Here is an 18,946-nt window from a genome sequence, read left to right on the forward strand (position 1 = left end):
TTGTGTTTAATAATCTGAAATTTTCTATAAATAAAATTGTGCTCCACACATTATACAGATAAAGTAAACTCTCTGTTTTGTTGAAGGTGTGTCTGTTCTTAATGGGTCTGTTTGCCAGCAGGAACAAACCAGTATGTAGTGGTGGCTCCTCATCAGATACTGTTCAACCATTTGATTACTTTGATGTCAGTTTCTTCTCGTCAAGCTTGAGAATGCATATGTACTGAATAAAAATAATGCAATTTTATAAAATGTATCTGTACGTGTTGAGTTTTGTATACAAAGAGGAGATAATATTGCCATTGATATTCATTATACCCCATTTTAAGTGGTCGTAGAATTTGATTCGTATATGTTGACGGTTCCCGAAAGAATAAGTCCCAGGGGGTGAGACACAAATGTAAGATAAGGCTGAAACTTGATTTACAGGGTAAATAAGAGCTGTAATTTGTAAGTAACATTAGATCTTTGTCTTGCCACATTATTTTCAGTACCTTGGGGACGACGGGTGAAAAATGGATGAACATTTATCTCCTCATCTCAACCTCAAAACTTGAACCAAAGCAGAGGAGCATGTTGCCCTCCTGTTGACCGTTTCAAAGAGACATGCTGGAGTGAAATACACTGTGGCTCACAGGGTGGAGTGTGAATGCACTCATATCTTGGGTGGTTTAAAAATCCTCTTAACCAGTGCTTTTCTGCAGCACTTTATAAACCTAAGGCCGCCTTGACCACAATTCACAGAAATGCCAAGTAACAAACTCAAGTTTATTATGTTGAGTAGACTTCACATTTCTAAGTCCGAAACAAACATTAACTTGAATTAACTAAAGACCAGCTATTTATGGCGTCTTGTAGCTTCATATTGTTGGCTTTTCTGTTGTATACAAGTTATCTAGACAATATATTGTAGTCTCGGGATTAGATGCGTTTTTGTACACATAATTAAGTTATAAATTCGGCTACTTGTAAACACAACAAAGGGTTTTTTGTGGTGTCTGTACAGAATAAAATAATTAAAATAACTCTAAAATAAGCAATAGACAAACAGAACCAAGGCAGCCATTTTGCAGACCCTATATGCTACGTAGCTATTTAATCCTATCTATTTACTATAATAAAGCGGTGTAACTTTATTTTTAGACATTATAGAGGTTTTGGTGTTAGTGGAATAATCAGAAAAAAATATTAGTAGTAATAGAAGTATTATTTTTAATATAACATAACTCCTAATTTGTGAAAAATTGTAAAAATCATATTTACTATTCTAATCAGATTGTCTTCCTGATAAGAAAGGTTCATCAAGGTACGCATTAAAACTATTGGTCCAAGTATTGGTCCGGAAAGTTGTAACACAGGGGTCATCAAATGTCTTCTTAGATGATGTGCATTTGTCTTCATTATCAATTTCTATTAAGGAAAATAATGATTTGATACCCTGCTGAACTTGTCCGTCCTCATCAATGAAGAATGTTTTGTGTTTAAATATTGGTTAACTAAACACTGAGATTGTATGCGTCTCTCGCAATACTGCCTGTGATGTCAGAGGACAGACTGCTCTGCAGCAAGAAGGTGCAAACATTTAATCTACATGTATTTTGTGTTTCAACTGACTCACAATGGAATAAATGAGAGCATGTATTTACAAATCCAGTCTGGCGTCGATGTTTGAGATTCTGTCAGCAGCACTGTGATTGTTTGTGGTAGATGTCTTCTGCTGAAATAAAACTACTTGACTGTGAACAATATTAATGGCGTAGACCAGTTACCTGCTAGGGTTGTAGTAGATGGGACAGGAATAGGCCTTGAAGAACACTCCTAAAATAGACCCTGGTGGTCAGTGTCTGATTCTTCTGAGGTCCACAATCATGTCTGTTGTTTCCTTCATGTTGACTCTGAGGTTATGTTTAAGGCTTCACCGTTCGTAATGAGGATTTACAATGTCATTCTGTTTCTTCAATCAATTATATTGAGACACGATTATGGATATGGATAACTTTAAGTTATCACTCAATAAATGAACACAAACAATGAATGTGTGGATGAGGTAGACTGGAAGAAACACAATGTCAGTAACATTTCTCTGCATCGCTTCTCACACACACACTGAACACTAATGGTTTCAATTAACATAGAATACAACTGGATGTTTAGAAAAACGTGTCATTATTTAAGTGATATAAGTGAAGTTTACAGTCTGCGTTTGATTACCTATTTTAGTCTAATTCTAGTTATGAGTTTTGTGTTGTTGTTTTTTTCTTAAAAGGTTATGTGTTTTTTTATACAGTGTTGTTCATATTTATTGACATAACTCACCTTTACTGTGATGTCAAACTTCACTATATGACGGCTTGATATCTATGCTGTGCAGTGTTACATTACTTTAGTAGGTAAACTGTACGAGGAGACTGTGACTGGGGGAGATGGATGTTGTGTTTGAGATGCCAAAAGACACAAAACACACAGTCGTAAACGTCTACTTTTCAGTATTTTAGGCTAATGGAAATACACCCAAAACCACAACATTTTATTTCTGGACAATTCATAATCCTTCCCGGCTGAAACAGATTATTCCAAAGCGGGTGGCTCTGATACAATTGTTTATGTTTCCAATTTTGATCGTCTGTGTCAGAGTTAGGATTCCGGCCATGAGAAAAAAGCGGTTACCCGACCAGCTCCTCAAGGGGATCAGGTTTCCCAGGGTATTTTTGGCAGTCGTGAGTGACACACTTATTGTAAAGGGTCATCCAGGGTGCCATTGGTCATGCTGAGTAAGCACGTTTCTCGCCAGCTAAATCTCGTCAGCATGATGTAAGGTTCGCTGTGTTGCTCTGAGGAAATGAATGACTAGTTGCTGCCTGCTGCATCAGGTGGCCGATCCAGTTCAGGAGAGCAGATAACACCAGCAAATACACTGGAATAGCACTTATGTTTCACTCTTATGCAATTCAAATATTCGCTCTATAGCGCAGTATATAAAACCTACTTGTTATGTAAACAATATAGACAATAACCAAACGTTTTTTTTAACTCTTGTGTCCATCCCCCCATCTTCAAGTGCATGTTCTCAGTCGTAATGGTCAGAACCTTGCCCAAAGATTAGCCTTGCTTCAATCTGCGGAGCGATCGTTTGAGGGTTATGCAAGCGTCTCACTTCCTTCTCAACCCAAACATGACCGAAGTTGTATTGCAACAGCTGGCTGAACATCTGTGCGAGCAGGGTTGCATATGTGTTGAAGGAACCATCAGAGGGTGCAGTTGTCCTTGTCTATTTCTCCCAGAGTCGCTTAATGTTCCAAATTGATGAATGCTTCACCTATACTTCTTGACAAAACACCCTTTATGTACATTCCTCATTGTTTATTTCCTTCTCACACCATCTTATTTGTCATGATGCGAAGGAGTCCTGGCTTAAATTATGCTTTAAAAAGTAATGTGGAGATACGATCTTCACATGAGCACTAATAATCTTATTTTTAAGATCATCAGTATTTCCTGACTTTTATCCAATTCTTTGCATCGGTACCTTTCAATATAAAACTCCTTTAAAACAAATTTGAAAATGGAAATAAATATCTGTCAGAAGATATGATCGACATCAAATTGTTTGACCGTCTAGTTATGTTATTTGTAATGTTCCTGGGACATTTAAAGGTATACTTAATTTATAATGGTTCATTTGCTTTCCACACATTTAGTTATCACGTGACGACCCATATCATTTAATTTAATTTTATGTACATTGCCCCGTTAAGTGCAAAATAATGTACTGTATATAAAGTAGGCTATTTATTGGGAAATTCTTAAAATAACAACTGAAAGCAAATCATATTTTAGACAAATGACAGTAATACTTTAATATTGAGTAAACTGGAACAATTTTCAACGTAAAATTATATTTGATGTATGCATCAAAAACAAATGTTTGTTATGTTTTGTCGAAATGATCTGTGCTTACTTCGGAAGTACTGGTTATTTTTCTTAAAGCCATGATCTCACAAAATGTGAATGACATAGTAGTTTGAGTTGGCTGCCAGAAGAATAAAAAAAAGTACTTTTCCTTCCATTTATCTTTGCAAAACTGTTTTGTGTGTCAACCTTTGAAAACGCTAGGCTTTAATACCGATCCTACAAATGTTTTTCGGTAAACACAGTTTGATTTTCTCATTAAGGTCATATGATCAAAAGGGCTTTCACCGTAATGGATATATGTGCGCACAAGTCTGTGAGAGTGAACTAAGGAGAAAAAAGTAAAAAGTTGTGATGATCAACATTGTTTATACATATGGGACCACAGGTTTGCGTAGTTCCAGACCAGGACCAAAGTCCACATTGTCCAGCTCTTGGCAGTCCGTCCAGTTATTTGTGCCAGTTTTAACTCTTCATCCTGTGATTTTCACACTTGTAAACTGAAAAAGTTTTATTTATACAAAACCTAGTTCTGTTTATATGTTGGCAGAGCACGTCTATCCAAACCAGACGACAATCATAATTTGGGACAAACATTTTATTCTTTTATAACCAGCCTTATAAACATTGAATTCAATATTTTTGAATTATTGCGATTTTCCTTTCCATTTCCATTTTCTCCAATTTTTATGAAATGGGTAATAATTCGTTGTTAATTCTTCATTTCAGAGTGTTAAATATTTCAAATGTAAGATACTTTGAGCAATTTACAATGTTTTTTTTAGGCTTTTTTAACTCCACATTTACTACACATTCATGCATAGAGGTGCAAATTGTTTGAAATTGTTTCCATAGTTATACAACTTTTTATGCTGTTTCTCTATCATTTCCGGGCTATATTTTGTGCGTGCGAGACAGGGTGCATGCCAGGCGAGTTCTGATTTTGATTTAGATTGGGTCTTGCTACTCAATGTTTAATGACTTGTCACCTCAAATTCAACTATACATAAACTAGAAGCCATGTTCAACCCTGCCACGATGACTTGAGGGGCCAGTTCAGAAGTTTGACCCTCTGAGCCTCTGGTGGGCCCAGCAAGTGTAGACCAGTCTCTATGGGTCCAACAGCGTGCTAAAGGATTTAAGTCAAGCTTGTGCTTGGAAGACAATTGGAATGGTCTTTTTGCTTGATAGTCACCCGATCTTAAAATGTATTTTTACCCTTGCATAGATTTCAAGACATTTGGAACATTCACCCAATTGCTATCAGCACCTTCATGTGGGTGGGGTTTCGTCTTTGGCTTCCTCGGCTAGAACTGAAGGGGCTAAGAGAGGCAAGCGTGGCTCTCCTTCAAGATGGAGATTTAGGAACGAGATCTTTCTGCTCCTCCACCCCAGTTGTAAGTCTCCTGTGTCTTTAGTGGATCTGTTTCAAGCTTAAAGAGTGAAAGTGTGCTCATGCTGGGCTGCTCCCACTGTGAACGTGGGTAACTGTATTGATGTGATTTAACTTGCTATGCCCCAAAGTCGGTGGATTCCCCCCCCCTCACTGCACAGCACCAGCACATCCCGGGATAGAAAACATTCAGTGCAACCTCTGCTGCCAAGCACATCTGGCTTTTCTCTATGCAGATTAGCCATGTGCTAATTGTACTTATTTATTTATATATTTGTGCAAGAGAGAGTGAGGGAGGGCAGGAGAAGACGCTTGGATTGTCTCCGTTTCCTAGAGATCGCTCACAGTTCAACCGAGACCAAACACTTATTTTCCAAAAATTAACATTGTGGGTCTTATCCATTCCCATACTTTTCTTTAGCTAGTCTAAAGAGAAATCTGTGTTCACGTCAGTCCCTGCAGAGGCTCATGGTTTTTAAGTCATGTGAGAGAGGGGGTCTGCTGTCCCTCCAGACACCCCAGGCTCAGAGAGCATTAAAGGTCACTTGAGTGCTCACCAGGGCCTGTTACCTTTTCGCCCCACTGTGCTATTGGTAATGAACCCTGGGGAGTGTAGTAGTAACACACCCCCTCCGACAGCCCCCCTTCCTCTCCACACACACATTGCACTTGTTCTTGAACCTGAAGGAGCTCAAGAGAGTGCCGCCTGCCCGAGGCTAAAGGGAAAACCTGGAGTGGAATATGTTATCATGGGAATGTAGACGACGGCCCTCGCAGCCTGTTGATTCCCACCCTCCCACCCCCCCGCAGCACCTACATCTGCGCACACACACGCCTACATCACTTCCTGCCGTGCGCTGACCCCTCTTCCCTCCTGTGCTCTGTCATTCATAGAGTGCCAAAGCCTGCTGCTTTATTAAAGACCAGGAAGAGCAAGGCCTGGCCCAGGTTCAAGCAACAGTGCAGCTGGGACCTGTTACATTTTCGGCAGACTGCCCTCCTCGTCTGGCTGGCTATAAATAGCTCTCGTGGTCGTCTCCCTTAACTGAGGAAAATAGGTTTTCAGGAAGGGAAAACACGCGAACACACACACATGCACACACCAAGATTAATAACCGTGGGAAGCAATGGAAGCTTTGTGTCTGCTCTCTGAGGTCAGCAGGGCAGGAGGTGTAGCAACTTAAAAGCCTCGGTGCTTTTGCAAACTTCAAACCACTTCACGGGACCGTTCTATGATCTCCTTCATCAACATTATGGTTAGCTAAACAGTGTTTTAGATTAAAGTATGCTTAATTAAGATGTATCGTTCAATATTTCACCTTAGTTTCAGTGTTTGGTTGAACCACCTTGATTCCCAACCCTGTCATGGCACGTGCTGAGTACTGAGCCCGTCACACTAGTCATCTTAACACCGCCACAACTTTAATCTAGTTTTCTGGGTTACCCAAAGAAAGTCGGTAAGACAACAAATTGATAGTTGATGGTTTGCTATCACGACTGAAGTAGAACACAAATGAATTTTAAGTCATCATATTATTGGTCTATATTGGGAAAAGCAATTATCAATGTTTGATTTTATTTTACAGAAACTATTCATTCCTAATTTACTATTTTGTTGTATTTACAAATCATTCATTTATAACCAAACTAATATTTTAATAAATCCATACAGCACAGACTCAATGAGTGAATTCCCCTTTAAAAATATTTTGGCATTAAACTGTGAAATCCAATACATTGTTTTAAAAATAAAGGAAAGTGAACTCGAACGGCAACAGTACTATATCTCTAATGCAACAAAGTATATTTTGTTAACGATTTAAACTTAAAAAGGTACTTTTGTTTAGGTCTCAAGCTAATTTCTTAAGATGTACCACTTTCAACTGGCTGAGACTCCTTTTATCCTTGACCTCAGTTTTTTATCAAGTATCATTTGAAACTAAGAAATATTCCAAACCAGTGAATAACTTGACTCTAAATCTGTCTTGTCTTTTGGCATTTACTAGATCTAAAACATTACTACATTTTAAGAGTTTGGGTGTCATCATTTAAAAAGATCTGGAAATCATACCCACAGGACTCATACAAACATTTGACAATAACTGCTCTTAGGATAAAAAATGTAATGCCAGAAAACTCAATTATTGTGGTTTTGGTTTTCTTTTAAAAGTAACATCAACAATCTATAACTCACTAACATTTTTTTTGTTTTGTTTTCACCAGCCCCCAAGTCCAATGGACCAGGTAGGCAAGATGCGTGGCCAACCTTATGGTGGACCTAACCCCTATTCCCAGCAGCAGCAGCAGCAGCAGCAGCAGCAGCAGCAGCAGCAGCAGCAGCAGCAGCAGCAAGGACCCCCCACAGCTGCTGGTTCTCAACAAGGAGCCACCTACCCAGGTCAAGGATATGGACCTCCAGGATCCCAGAGATATCCAATGGGATTGCAAGGAAGAACCCCCAGTTCTATGAGTGGTATGCAGTATGCTCAACAGGTCAGTCGTCAAAAAGGATTGTTTTAAATTGAGTGTGCTTGAGATGATATTGACACTATGGACTATAAATGAATATATGCAGAGCGTTCTTTGGCTTAAACTGCCTTTGATTTTCTTATTTTAGGGTTGTGTTTTACAAAGGGAAATTATTTAGCTGCACTCTTCAGGAGCAAATGAATCTCATAAAGTAAAAAAAGCTTCACGATAGTTTAGTCGGATTAATCCCAGGGTTGCTGTGGGTAAATCTTAAAGCTTAATCTTAAAATATAATTCATGTTTAATATATTTTGATCAACCTTCAATTTATATTAACAAGAATACATTAAACAGTTCATGTTAATGTCATATTAACCTGTCATGCTATTGACAATTGTCTACTAGCAACACCAACAAGAAAGTTGTTGTTCTTGTTTTACTTAGTTTTATTTATGATCCTTATTCATTTCAGCCAATCATACAGTAGGGCCATGAATACTATAATAAAAGTTAATCTTTAAACTTGTAAATTGAGAAAACTAATTATTTTGTATACTATGAACGCATTATAAATTACTACGTTTCAGGACGAAGAAGTGGGTGTGTCTCCAGGGGGCTACAGAGGAGAGGTAGATGAAAGGAGGATTGCATTTATCATTCTTTTGTTTGTGATAGTAAATAACTTTTGTTAACCATCTGGATTGCTACTTTGCTGGCGTTGCTAGTCTATTCAACTATACTATGCTGCTCTCAGGCCAGCTCTAAATGTGGTTTGTATTCTAAATCTATGTCTATTTTCAATAATAACAAAATTTGCGCCTTTCATTTCTCTTTCAGAAGAGACTATCGGAGATATGCTATGACACTTTTTAGCTAAACGGAATGTGCTACAAAAAGGTCTTTTGTGTAAGAAGTTTGGATTAATAATGAATCATGGAGGATGGAGAAGAAGGAAATATCGTCTCAATATTCCCACCCATATCACGGTGGATTTTAAGAGAACATTGCCTGTCGACTCACTCAAATATGTTATACAGAAACGGATGTTGTTGTCTTAAGTAAATATTTGTAACGGTTTTCTTAAGAAATAAATCTGACTACACTGGTGGTCATTTTTGTAACATTGTCCTTATTTGGTAGTGTGGATAAAAAACTGATCTGACAATAGTTAAGAGGTGTTTTAACAGCAAAAAATTGCTTTCTAAACCATTTTTGTGTTTACTTTGTGTTGCGGAACGAAATTCGTTGTGGTTAGAGTCGTTTGATAAAAACAAATTTCAAATTTCATTCAACTTTTATTTCTGATCAGCTGAAAAGACTAACTTTAAATGATCTATGGATCCTTGGAAGTATCAGACTTTACTTTGTAATATCGCACCTGAAGCTTTAAGCCTTAAATATTTTCCTGCTTTTAATGTTTTATTTTTGTTGAATTATTTTTTTATCAAACCTACATAATTGTGTTTCTTCCTTGTGCAGATGTCCCCCTATGGACAGCAGGGACCAGGTGGTTACGGCCAGCAGAATCAGGGCTACTATGGCCAACATGGCCCCCAGTCTCACCCGGGCCAGCAGCAGACCCCTTACCCCGGGCAACAACAGGGGAACTCCGGTCCTCCCTATGCACAGCCAGGCCATCCATCCCAGCCCCCAAACCAACATGGGCCCGGAGCCTCATATTCACAATCCCAAGGTCCACATGGTCCTGCTCCTGGACAGCCACCGTACACCCCATCTCAGCAGCAGTCGACACCACAGCAGGGCCAAGGACCTCAGAGTCAGCAGGGCCCACAAGGACAACCTGGTTATGCTCAAGGTTCTGGGGCGACACAGCAGCCGACGCCCCCACAGCAGCAGCAGCAGCAACAACAACAACAACAACAACAACAACAACAACAACAACAAACGCCATCACAACAATCACAACAACCAACAGGAGGTCCAGCGTCTCAAAGTCAACCGCCAACAGGTCACAACCAACAGGGTCAGCCGTCACCTTATTCGCAGACGCCGCCCCTGCCACAGCAGCAGTCGCCCTTTCAACGGTTTCCTCCTCCTCAACAGGTAGTTACGCTTCTGTTAAATAATCATACAAAACTGTTTCATTACTAACGAACTGCTTATAAATACAATCATTGATTAAGAGAGAAATAAACTGATGATACAACAAACTAAATCAAAACCAACAATAACCAACCATCAAAGTGTTGTCTTGATCAGATTCATGAGGTATGGTCTTACACAAACTTGGACACATGCACGAAAGTCGGTTTTATTGTAACATGGCAAACACAAGAGGAATTTAAAGTGACTTCAGTTTCTCAAAGTGTGCGATGAAAGGTCCTGCGATAGTTCCAACATTTTACTGAAGGGTTGCCGAGAGATTATTTTTCTCCGTCTGATAGTTACTGGATAAAGACAAATGGAGGTCTGTTCCAGCATAATGTATGTTAAGTAATTTTCGTAGACGCATTTAAGTCCGTAATTTTGTTCTGTAGTTTAGTTATCTAGGCTGGTATTTTATTTTACTCTCATATTTAGGTAATTCACTTGTTCTTGGCCTCATCTTGAGCAAACTCATTCTGGCCACTGTCAAACTAATTACAGTAAACTATAAATAACAATAGGTCTAAATAAACTATTAAGGATTGAGTAAATGGCAATCAATACAGTGAAAACAACACTGACATTTGTTTATTGTCAGGAGCTCTCCCAGGACTCGTTCAGCTCTCAGTCGAGCGCTCCATCCTCCAATCAGCCCATGACTTCAAACAAGAGTGGCCAGGAGGATAGCATGCAGGCCCGACCCTCCAGTTTACCGGTGAGTCCTGGTGTATCCTGACCCTTATTACATATTAACGGGGCCTGACAGAGGGAGATGCTCGTTCTCACCTGGTAGACGGCATCATTAAAATCTCTGAACACGTTTACAAAAGAGTTTGACTGAACCGGGCAGTAAGTTAAAAATAAATTAAAACAATCTCGAATTTTCTGGGTTTGCCATAGCAAGTCAGCCTCTTGCTTTCTTTTACCTGTCATTGTTTACTGCATCCATGAACCTCATCGTTTATTTGTGTCCAGGAGAATGTTCAGACTCACTCACTAATGCAATATTGATCAACTATTCGGCCAACCTTGATGTCATAATCGTCTTTATTGTTGATATAACTCGTCTTTCATAAAAATACAACAATATGTAATTGGAATCTTTAAAAGTGTATTCACTCTATCAGTATTTTAAGTAAGTATTTACCCAAATAGGATCATCATTATCTTGTCCGCATTATTTATTCGTGGAGAGACTAGTTTAGCTCTAGAATTATTATTCTGAGTAACAAATCATCCATCAATTGTATCATTCAGATTTCTTCAACATCCAGGAGACCAATAGACTACAGTAGTTTAAAGTTTCACAGACCAGAAGGTTGTGTAAATATGAGACTCATTTTATTTATTTGGAGAAGGTAATTATCCACTTGTTGCTGTAAAAGTCATTGCATAGGGTTAGCAATCATTGTTCCTCAAACTAACTGTGATCCTGAAGTCTACAAAAGTATGTTGCGTAAAGTTGGTCTTTTAATTAATGTTGCATGATTCTAGAAATGTGACAAAAGATTGAGAAGAATATTTGTAAACATGGCTTTATTTAACAGAGAAAAAAAGTTTTGGTGACATATTGAAGTTAAGCGCTTTATGTCATATCGAGGTAAAGATCAGGTCAATGACCAAAACACGTTCAAATTAATGTTTCACTTTAATGTATCGTTGGACTGATGAGAGGATGATTTAAACATTTATAAGGTGTCAAGTGATGTTACTAGTGAATTAATACAATAAGTTATCTCTCTCTTCATATAAAGATTAAAATGAACTCATAAACTAACTTTCTAAGAGCAGGCGTAATGTCTTTAAGGTCTCTCATTATCTTCATATTTCATCAGTTGTACATCTACATGTCACAGTTAATTTCCAAAGTTAAGCCAAACATAAAACTAACCTGGCACAGATGAGCTAGATTCTGGCTGTGGGGTATAAATGTTCAGGTGAGACAAAATTCTGTTGGGGTAGAAGAGAGGAGGTGGAGGCAGGAAAAAGCACCAATAATAGAACCGGCTCAGCAGGTCCAGCTGGTTCCCGGTTTGTTTTCACACCAGATCCAGGTCACAATCGCACTCTCAGAACTGTGAACCGCTTTTTTCCCTCACTCATGTCTGAGTGTATTCTCCGGCGTAACTTTCCAAATTAGTGATTGAAAAAAAGTGCGAGCAAAACACATAAATATGAAAAGGCACACTAGTAAAACACATTTATTTAAAAGTATTTAATCATGAAACACTAACATGAAGCTCAATTATTTAAAAGCTGTTGACAAAAGACTATAATGTATCAAGCGTTTTTATGAAATTTATTTTAGAAAATTAAAGAAACAGAGAATTAAGTAATCAATAAGTTGAATTAAAAAATTATAATACTCAAAAGTTCTATAGGATAATTTTTATTTTCTCATTCTGAACTAAAGTGATGAAATGCATAAAACATTTTAAACAACTCTGACCGACAGGGGTGGAAGAAAAAATAATCTTAATTAAGAAATGTAATACTCGCATAAATGATTTATGCCTTATCTAGAAAAAATATATTTTATATCTTCATAATATTCTCATTCCCATAAATTAAAATTAAATTGTACAGAATTACCTTTCACACCAGCTCAAACAATTCTAGTGACTTACGAAGGTTAAAAAAATCATTTTTAACAGTACAAAACTCTACATGACTGTTATTTTTTAATATGGCTATTTCTTTTAATTTCTTTCTTCAATTTCGCCTTTGTACGGTATGCTTTGTGACACACAGTTTAGGTATCCTTCCACAAGCTTCTCACAAAATGTGCAGGATTTTATTTCCCATTCCTCCTGACAGAATTAGTGTGACTGGTCTTGTAGACTGGCTGGCTTCTATACACCTTTTTAGCTCCATCCGCACATTTTAAAATGGCTTGAAATCTTGGAATATTCAACTCATTGTTAATTTATTCGACTGAACTTCTCTAAAACGTTACCACGTTCATCTTTCATTTTAGTTTCGTAGTTAAAACTCCTTCCTTAGATAGTTGCCATTTAACCCATGTCTGTCATACAAGCGCAGTGCTTTCTGGGGCACAGAACTTCTACCTTTTTGCATTCCTGTGGTGTTTTGTGTGTGCAATTATGTGAAAAGATGAAGGTGACAGTTTCAGACATCTTGTTGTTCTGCTCAAGAATGAATCACATATTAACACACACTACTTTCTGATAGCTTTGCTGACTTCTGATAGTCCCATCCCTGTTTAAGTGGTTTTTAACCTTTTCGCGTAACAGACTACATTAAGGTTTGTTGCATTATCTTGATCTGCCCAGTAACACGTTCTTGTGAGATGCTTTCTTTCAACGATACCAAATCTTCCTTCACAATTAACACATTGTAAAGCACATGAATACTGGTTCGTTTTGATCCTTCACTTTAGAGTGGGTCCAGGTTGAATAGTGTACGGTTGTTGGGGACCCCTGCCAATAACTGGGTTTTGTCAATGAAGCTATTATAGCCTCCAAATGGATGACATCATCATCCTCATCTTAGCTTTACTAATCTGAGTGTGTGTTCGTCTTCAATGAGAGAAATGAAAGAATCTGCTGAATTTTTTTCTCGTTCTGCCGGTGATTTGTAAATAGAAATAGTTCACTTACTCTAACTAAAGTGACTCTACAGAGAAGGAAAATGTATGGGAAGCATGAGGTATCTCAGAATTGTATTCATATTTCTGTATGTACATTCTAAATTTCCTTACTGGGCAGCAGCTTTTCCACATCTTTAAGAAGCACAGAAGTGAAATCCATTGTTGCAATTGTACTGTTGCTTCCAAAAGTCAATCGACAATAAAGTCAATTTTATCTTCTCTGAAATTGGACAGCTTCTGGAAGCGACACTTCAAGTAATAGTAACAACCATACCTACTAGACATTATCCTACGTCCTCCTTTATACCCACCCACCATGCTTTCTTGTTTTTTTTCTAATCCCCCCCTTGTCCCTCTCCAAGCTCTTTTGTACCTCCTTTCTCCAGCGTGGAGCTAATCCCTCTCAGGACCGCCCACTGATTGTGGAGCTCCTGTCTTCTGATGTGTCTGAATGTGCTTCAGACTGGATCAGAAGGTCACATGGTGGTCACACAGTCATGTTTTCCTCTCTCGCTTTCTTTTAGAGTACCCGTTCTTGAGGTTGTTTTTGTCCTGTGGATAATGGCTAGTATTGTATTAGACATGTGATTAAAAACTATACGTGGCATGGAACATTTTTTGTCAACTTTTATCTTACTAGGACATGTCTAATATTGGGCCATGTTTTCATCCAAGTACAGTCCATGTAAGACATTTTTTTATATGAATTATGTGGCTTTAAGAAGTAAAAATCGTAAAACATTCCCTGTTTGTGATTACATTATTATTATTATTATTTACATTTTTATAAATGATTATTTATGCTAGGAATATATTACCTCTGCCAAGGAGCCAATGGTTTCACTGGCTTTGGCCCATGTTTTGTCTTTCTTTGTTTGCAAGTGGCATAACTAAAAAAAAGTTATTAATATTTCCTGTTTCTTTCAGGATTTATTGGTAGAAGGCTAACCTAGAAATTATTAAATAATGTTCTATAGTTCCATTCAGATTCAAAAACATTTTGATAGTCATATCATTCATCTCTGTGCAGGCATATATATATATATATATTAGGATTATTAGTTCTAAATAAACAAATATGGAGGATATTACTTTCAGCTGCCACTCAAACAAACCAGGAGCCTTGTTAAGTCTATAGTTTGCACGAAGACCGCTCCAACAGTTCCCACCTGTTCTTAAAGGTTGACTGATCTGGGTGGTGACCACTTTGGTGTCTGGTTTGTGGTGCTTGAAGCTGCATGTTAGAACTGGTGGTCAGAAGCATCAATGTCAAATACATAGAAGTTTTGTTTCCCTGACGCTTCATTAGATCAAATATTCCACTGTTAAAATGACACTGACCCCGCTCTCCCTAAACCCCTATTAGGGACCCTGTTCTAACCTTGATCTGCAAGCATGGATCCTCCAGTCCTGCTACCAAACGACGCTAGACACACCTCCTGCCCCCCTCCCTCAAAGCCCAGCCCAGCTCGGCTCTCCTGCGGCAGCTAAGCTTGTTTTTGCGACACAGCTCTGAAGCAATCAGCCTGCCCTATTCCCTTCTCCACTTCCAAACACCACCACAGTTAGGCCTCTTTGGATGTTTCATTTGCTATATTTTCATCTCATCTTCTTCTGTAGACTCTAAAAACTACCCCCCCACCAACCTCCATTTTTTTTCTCTCTCTCTCTCTCTTCATCAGCTTTCATAACGCTGTGCAGTGCAGCCTTGTTTTCCGATGCTCTGACGTTGCCAGTATTCAGAGTGCGGGGCTGGTTTCCTGTCGCTATTCTGGGGCCTGTGCTTCCTGTGTGAATGCATTAGATTCAGATTCCAGGGTGCAGCTCTCTCCCCTCGCCTCTCGTCTCTCCCTTCCTTAACCCTGAATGTGATTTGAATGGATGTACCCGTAAGACTATCTGCTGGCCGAGTTTGTCCTTTACAATTCAGTTGTGGGAGATGGTTTCTTGTGTGCACAAGCCCAAGCCATGTTATTTCTCCATGCATAGCTCTGACTTGAGCTCTCGCAGCGGCGCCCCTCCTCCCCCTGCTTGCTGGGTTCTACTGGGCTGAGCTAGTTTTGCAGCACAAAGACTGCAGCACTGCTCTGCTCCACACATTCAAGCAAGCTGCTCAAACAAGTCTCTGGGCTTTAAAATAAAAATAAGTTGCACACTATACCAGAACACTGCGTCTTACACACTTGGATAACTAGATTTTGCAAATTTACCAACACCCCTTAACCCCCCCTCTATCCCATAATATCCCAGCACCCTGCTCTCTAGATGCGCAGCTGCCTGTCTTCTTGGACATATGTGCTTTGCCCTGGGACACCCTGCTACTATTGTGATTGAAACAAAAGCACCCCCACCTTCATGCACACACCATATCCCTACTATTCCCAGCAATCAGACCCTCTCTCCCCCTCCCCTTTACCAGCCCCTTCCACTCTGCTACATGGACCGCTACTGCAGTGTTTGTATGCTCTGCGCCCCTCCTGTTTACTCTCCTCATGCGCTAGCCGAGCTGGGTAAATGTGGAACGTTAAAAAAAATACTATCTTCGATGGCTATCTCGAGAGGAAGTATTTTATAAATAAAGAGCTGTAGGTAAAGGCCACGTTAAGCTCAAGACAATTATCCCGTGTAGCATCTCTTACCCAGTCACCTGACATGCAAGTAGGCCGGCGTTGACACCTCAACAATTCCCAGGACACACTTTGATTGTTTGGGAATCCTGCGGTGCACTTCTCAAAATGTTGAAGTGCAAGTACTACAACACAAGGTTCTTCAGTTTTTATGTTATTGCCCTTTTCATCTTCGTCCCCATTTTGGTTAGGGCAGACGAAACGTCTCTATTCATTAAATATCAGAAGTCTAATGTCCAACAATTTGAGCTTCACCTACATGCAATATTTGAATTTGCAAGTACAATAAAATCTGAATAGATGTTAGTGATCGCCATGTTAAAATATCATTAAATAGGATGATTTCATTTGCTTGATTGTGAGATATAATACAGATGTATGATCTGACAATCGGAGTATTCTATTAAAATTAAACCTAATGCCGTTCTCCATGGGGGATCAATGATCAAGTACCTGTAAGGAGAATTAAAAGACATATTTAAACGAGCAGCATTGAATTTTCATAAAGAATGTCATTTAATAATGGAGTTCAACAAGATGACTCGCTCAAAGGACTCCTTACATGATCTGTCAACTCATGAATACTATTGAACTTGCCGTCTCCTGGTTTCAACTAACCTTGTTTGATCCTCAGTCACTGCATTTTTATTCATTTTAGTGTTGAATTATTATTGTCTTTTGATTCCAACTTTCTTTTTTCAGCTATAAATTAAATATTTTATATTATCTATGCCCATTTATTTTATGCAACATGTACGAAGATCTGTCAAATAGTTTATTTGTCCGTCTACCACCTTTTTATCCATGCAGATCATCTTATTTATTGTTGTATTTACAGTATTTATTGTTATTTCCATTGGTTCTCTTATACTATGATATCTACGGCTATTTAAACAATGGCAATGAGGTTAAAACTACAAAAGAGGTTTTATTACAATCATCTTTATCACAACAAGCACTGTGATGATTGTATTTAAAATTGTTTTTGTAATGATTGTTTTTAAGACAAGAATAACTTGATTTATGATGTTCCTTCCCATGATGTGTTTCTGCATCCTGAAGTGAACCAGGAAACTTAATTTGCTAGACACCATCTCTCAGCTTAGTCTCTCCCTCCTCATATTAACTCAATGATATGAATAAGTCAAGGGTTCAGTACCAGAACCACTGAAGGTTTAGACTGGGAGTGTTTCTGCTCTGTAATGGCTGCCCCACACTCTCCTTTTTTCTGGTTCTTTTCTCACAGTGGGATGGGAGTGCCCCCTTATGGTTGAGTTTAGCAGAGCTTGAATGGGGTGTGAGCTGTCTATAGACTGGTTGGACTCTATGGATATCTATTTTTTTTTCTAATGGGGGTTGTTTCTCTCCTTCTGGTGAAAGTGCAGAATCATGTGTTGGTCTAGAGTTCTCACAAACATCAATGAGTTGTCTCTGTGTGTATGTGAGGGACAGTCAGATACTGCCGCTTCAAATCTTGATAGTCTCTCTCTTTCAAAAGTGAATTTAAAATAAATGTTTCTCGAGGAAAAGTAAAAGGTCTATTTACGCCTGAATGAATAATGAGCTGCGTCACCAGGGAAGTGGTGGAGTTGTAAAAAATCTTAGTAACCATAGGAGGAGGGGAAACTAGAGCAATATTCAAGATTTCAATGTCTGATGCATGGGTGTTAGTGGTTATTACCTTTTTGGGATGGCAAGGGTCAGGAGGCTGGATGTTTTTTATTTTCTCTTTTTTATTTAAATTCCCATTCTTTTGGAGAAGATTCCTTTCATGGTCATTTTTAAAAATATACAAATAACATTGATTATGCTGCTTCTTCACTGGTCCTTGGAAACAGTATTTCGCTTCATTGTTTTAAATCAAATGACAACAATAAAATAAGAAAACATTGAATTAAATGAATGAAATGAGGTTGGGTAAAGCCACATGACACATATTAACTTCAGTTCACAATAACATGCAAGAACTATAGTGAAAGAATCACTGTTTGCTGTTTCAGTGTACACAAGAAGGTAAATATGATTATATTGATTTAACTTATTTTATAATGGATCCTTGAGCAGTCATTTTTTTCTTGAATATAATCAGATCGGTTTAACAAGTTTGTGTTTGACTTCTGTATACCCCCTGATAATTTGCTGACACCTTCACCTCGCCAGAATATATGTTTGGGTGGAGAGTTGATGTTGCTTACAAAGCTCCTCTGGCTGGATTCCTTCTCTGGCTTCCTTAATTTAAGTTCATGCATGCAGAGCCAGAGCGGCACTGGTATCAGCAAAACCAGGAGTCAGCAGAACTGGCCTGTGCTGTGCAGTATTGAGCTGGAAAATCGATGGCTGGTGGAGTGAGTGAGGGTTTGTTTTGTTTGATTATCTTCATGTATACTGGGTATAAGAATGTTGTATCAGACTTTCTAGGAATCACAAATGGAATGTGATGATGAGTCAATTAAACAAATGAAGAATTGGAAATTGCATTGACTGTGAAGTGATTAATACATTATTAGGGATCTGTGTGTGTTATTTGAGAAGACGTGTGTGAGACTGTAAATGACCCCCAAGAGACAGAACATATTTAAATAAATCAATAATCTTATGCGTCTGAGCTGGATGTCTAGATTGTCTGAGAGCACTTTGACTCAAGCTTTTAAGTATTAAGTATTGAGACATGTGTCACAAACCACAGTACAATAATCTCTTCTGCCACCACTTCATAGTCTGAACTGTCTCCTGACAGACTATTTGTTATGAAGTTTTACATGTGTGATCATATTGGTGTCAACTAGAGAGCTACTTTTTAGGGAATAGTCAAGCTATTGTATAGCCCTTCCT

At 38.5% G+C, this 18,946-nt stretch overlaps 1 protein-coding gene across 2 annotated transcripts in view; it reads left to right on the top strand.

Annotated features, from left to right (window-relative positions):
- Positions 1-18,946, top strand: part of arid1ab (AT-rich interaction domain 1Ab) — a 37,754-nt gene that overhangs the window by 6,161 nt on the left and 12,647 nt on the right. For both annotated transcript variants that reach the window (XM_087787480.1, XM_087787481.1), the window contains exons 2-4: positions 7,526-7,795; positions 9,251-9,835; positions 10,476-10,592. In XM_087787480.1, coding sequence (XP_087643606.1) covers positions 7,526-7,795; positions 9,251-9,835; positions 10,476-10,592 — 972 coding nt within the window. The remainder of the gene's footprint in view (positions 1-7,525; positions 7,796-9,250; positions 9,836-10,475; positions 10,593-18,946) is intronic.

Source organism: Callionymus lyra, chromosome 3 (genome assembly GCF_982586985.1).
Source record: "Callionymus lyra chromosome 3, fCalLyr1.hap1.1, whole genome shotgun sequence".
Taxonomy (NCBI): domain Eukaryota; kingdom Metazoa; phylum Chordata; class Actinopteri; order Syngnathiformes; family Callionymidae; genus Callionymus; species Callionymus lyra.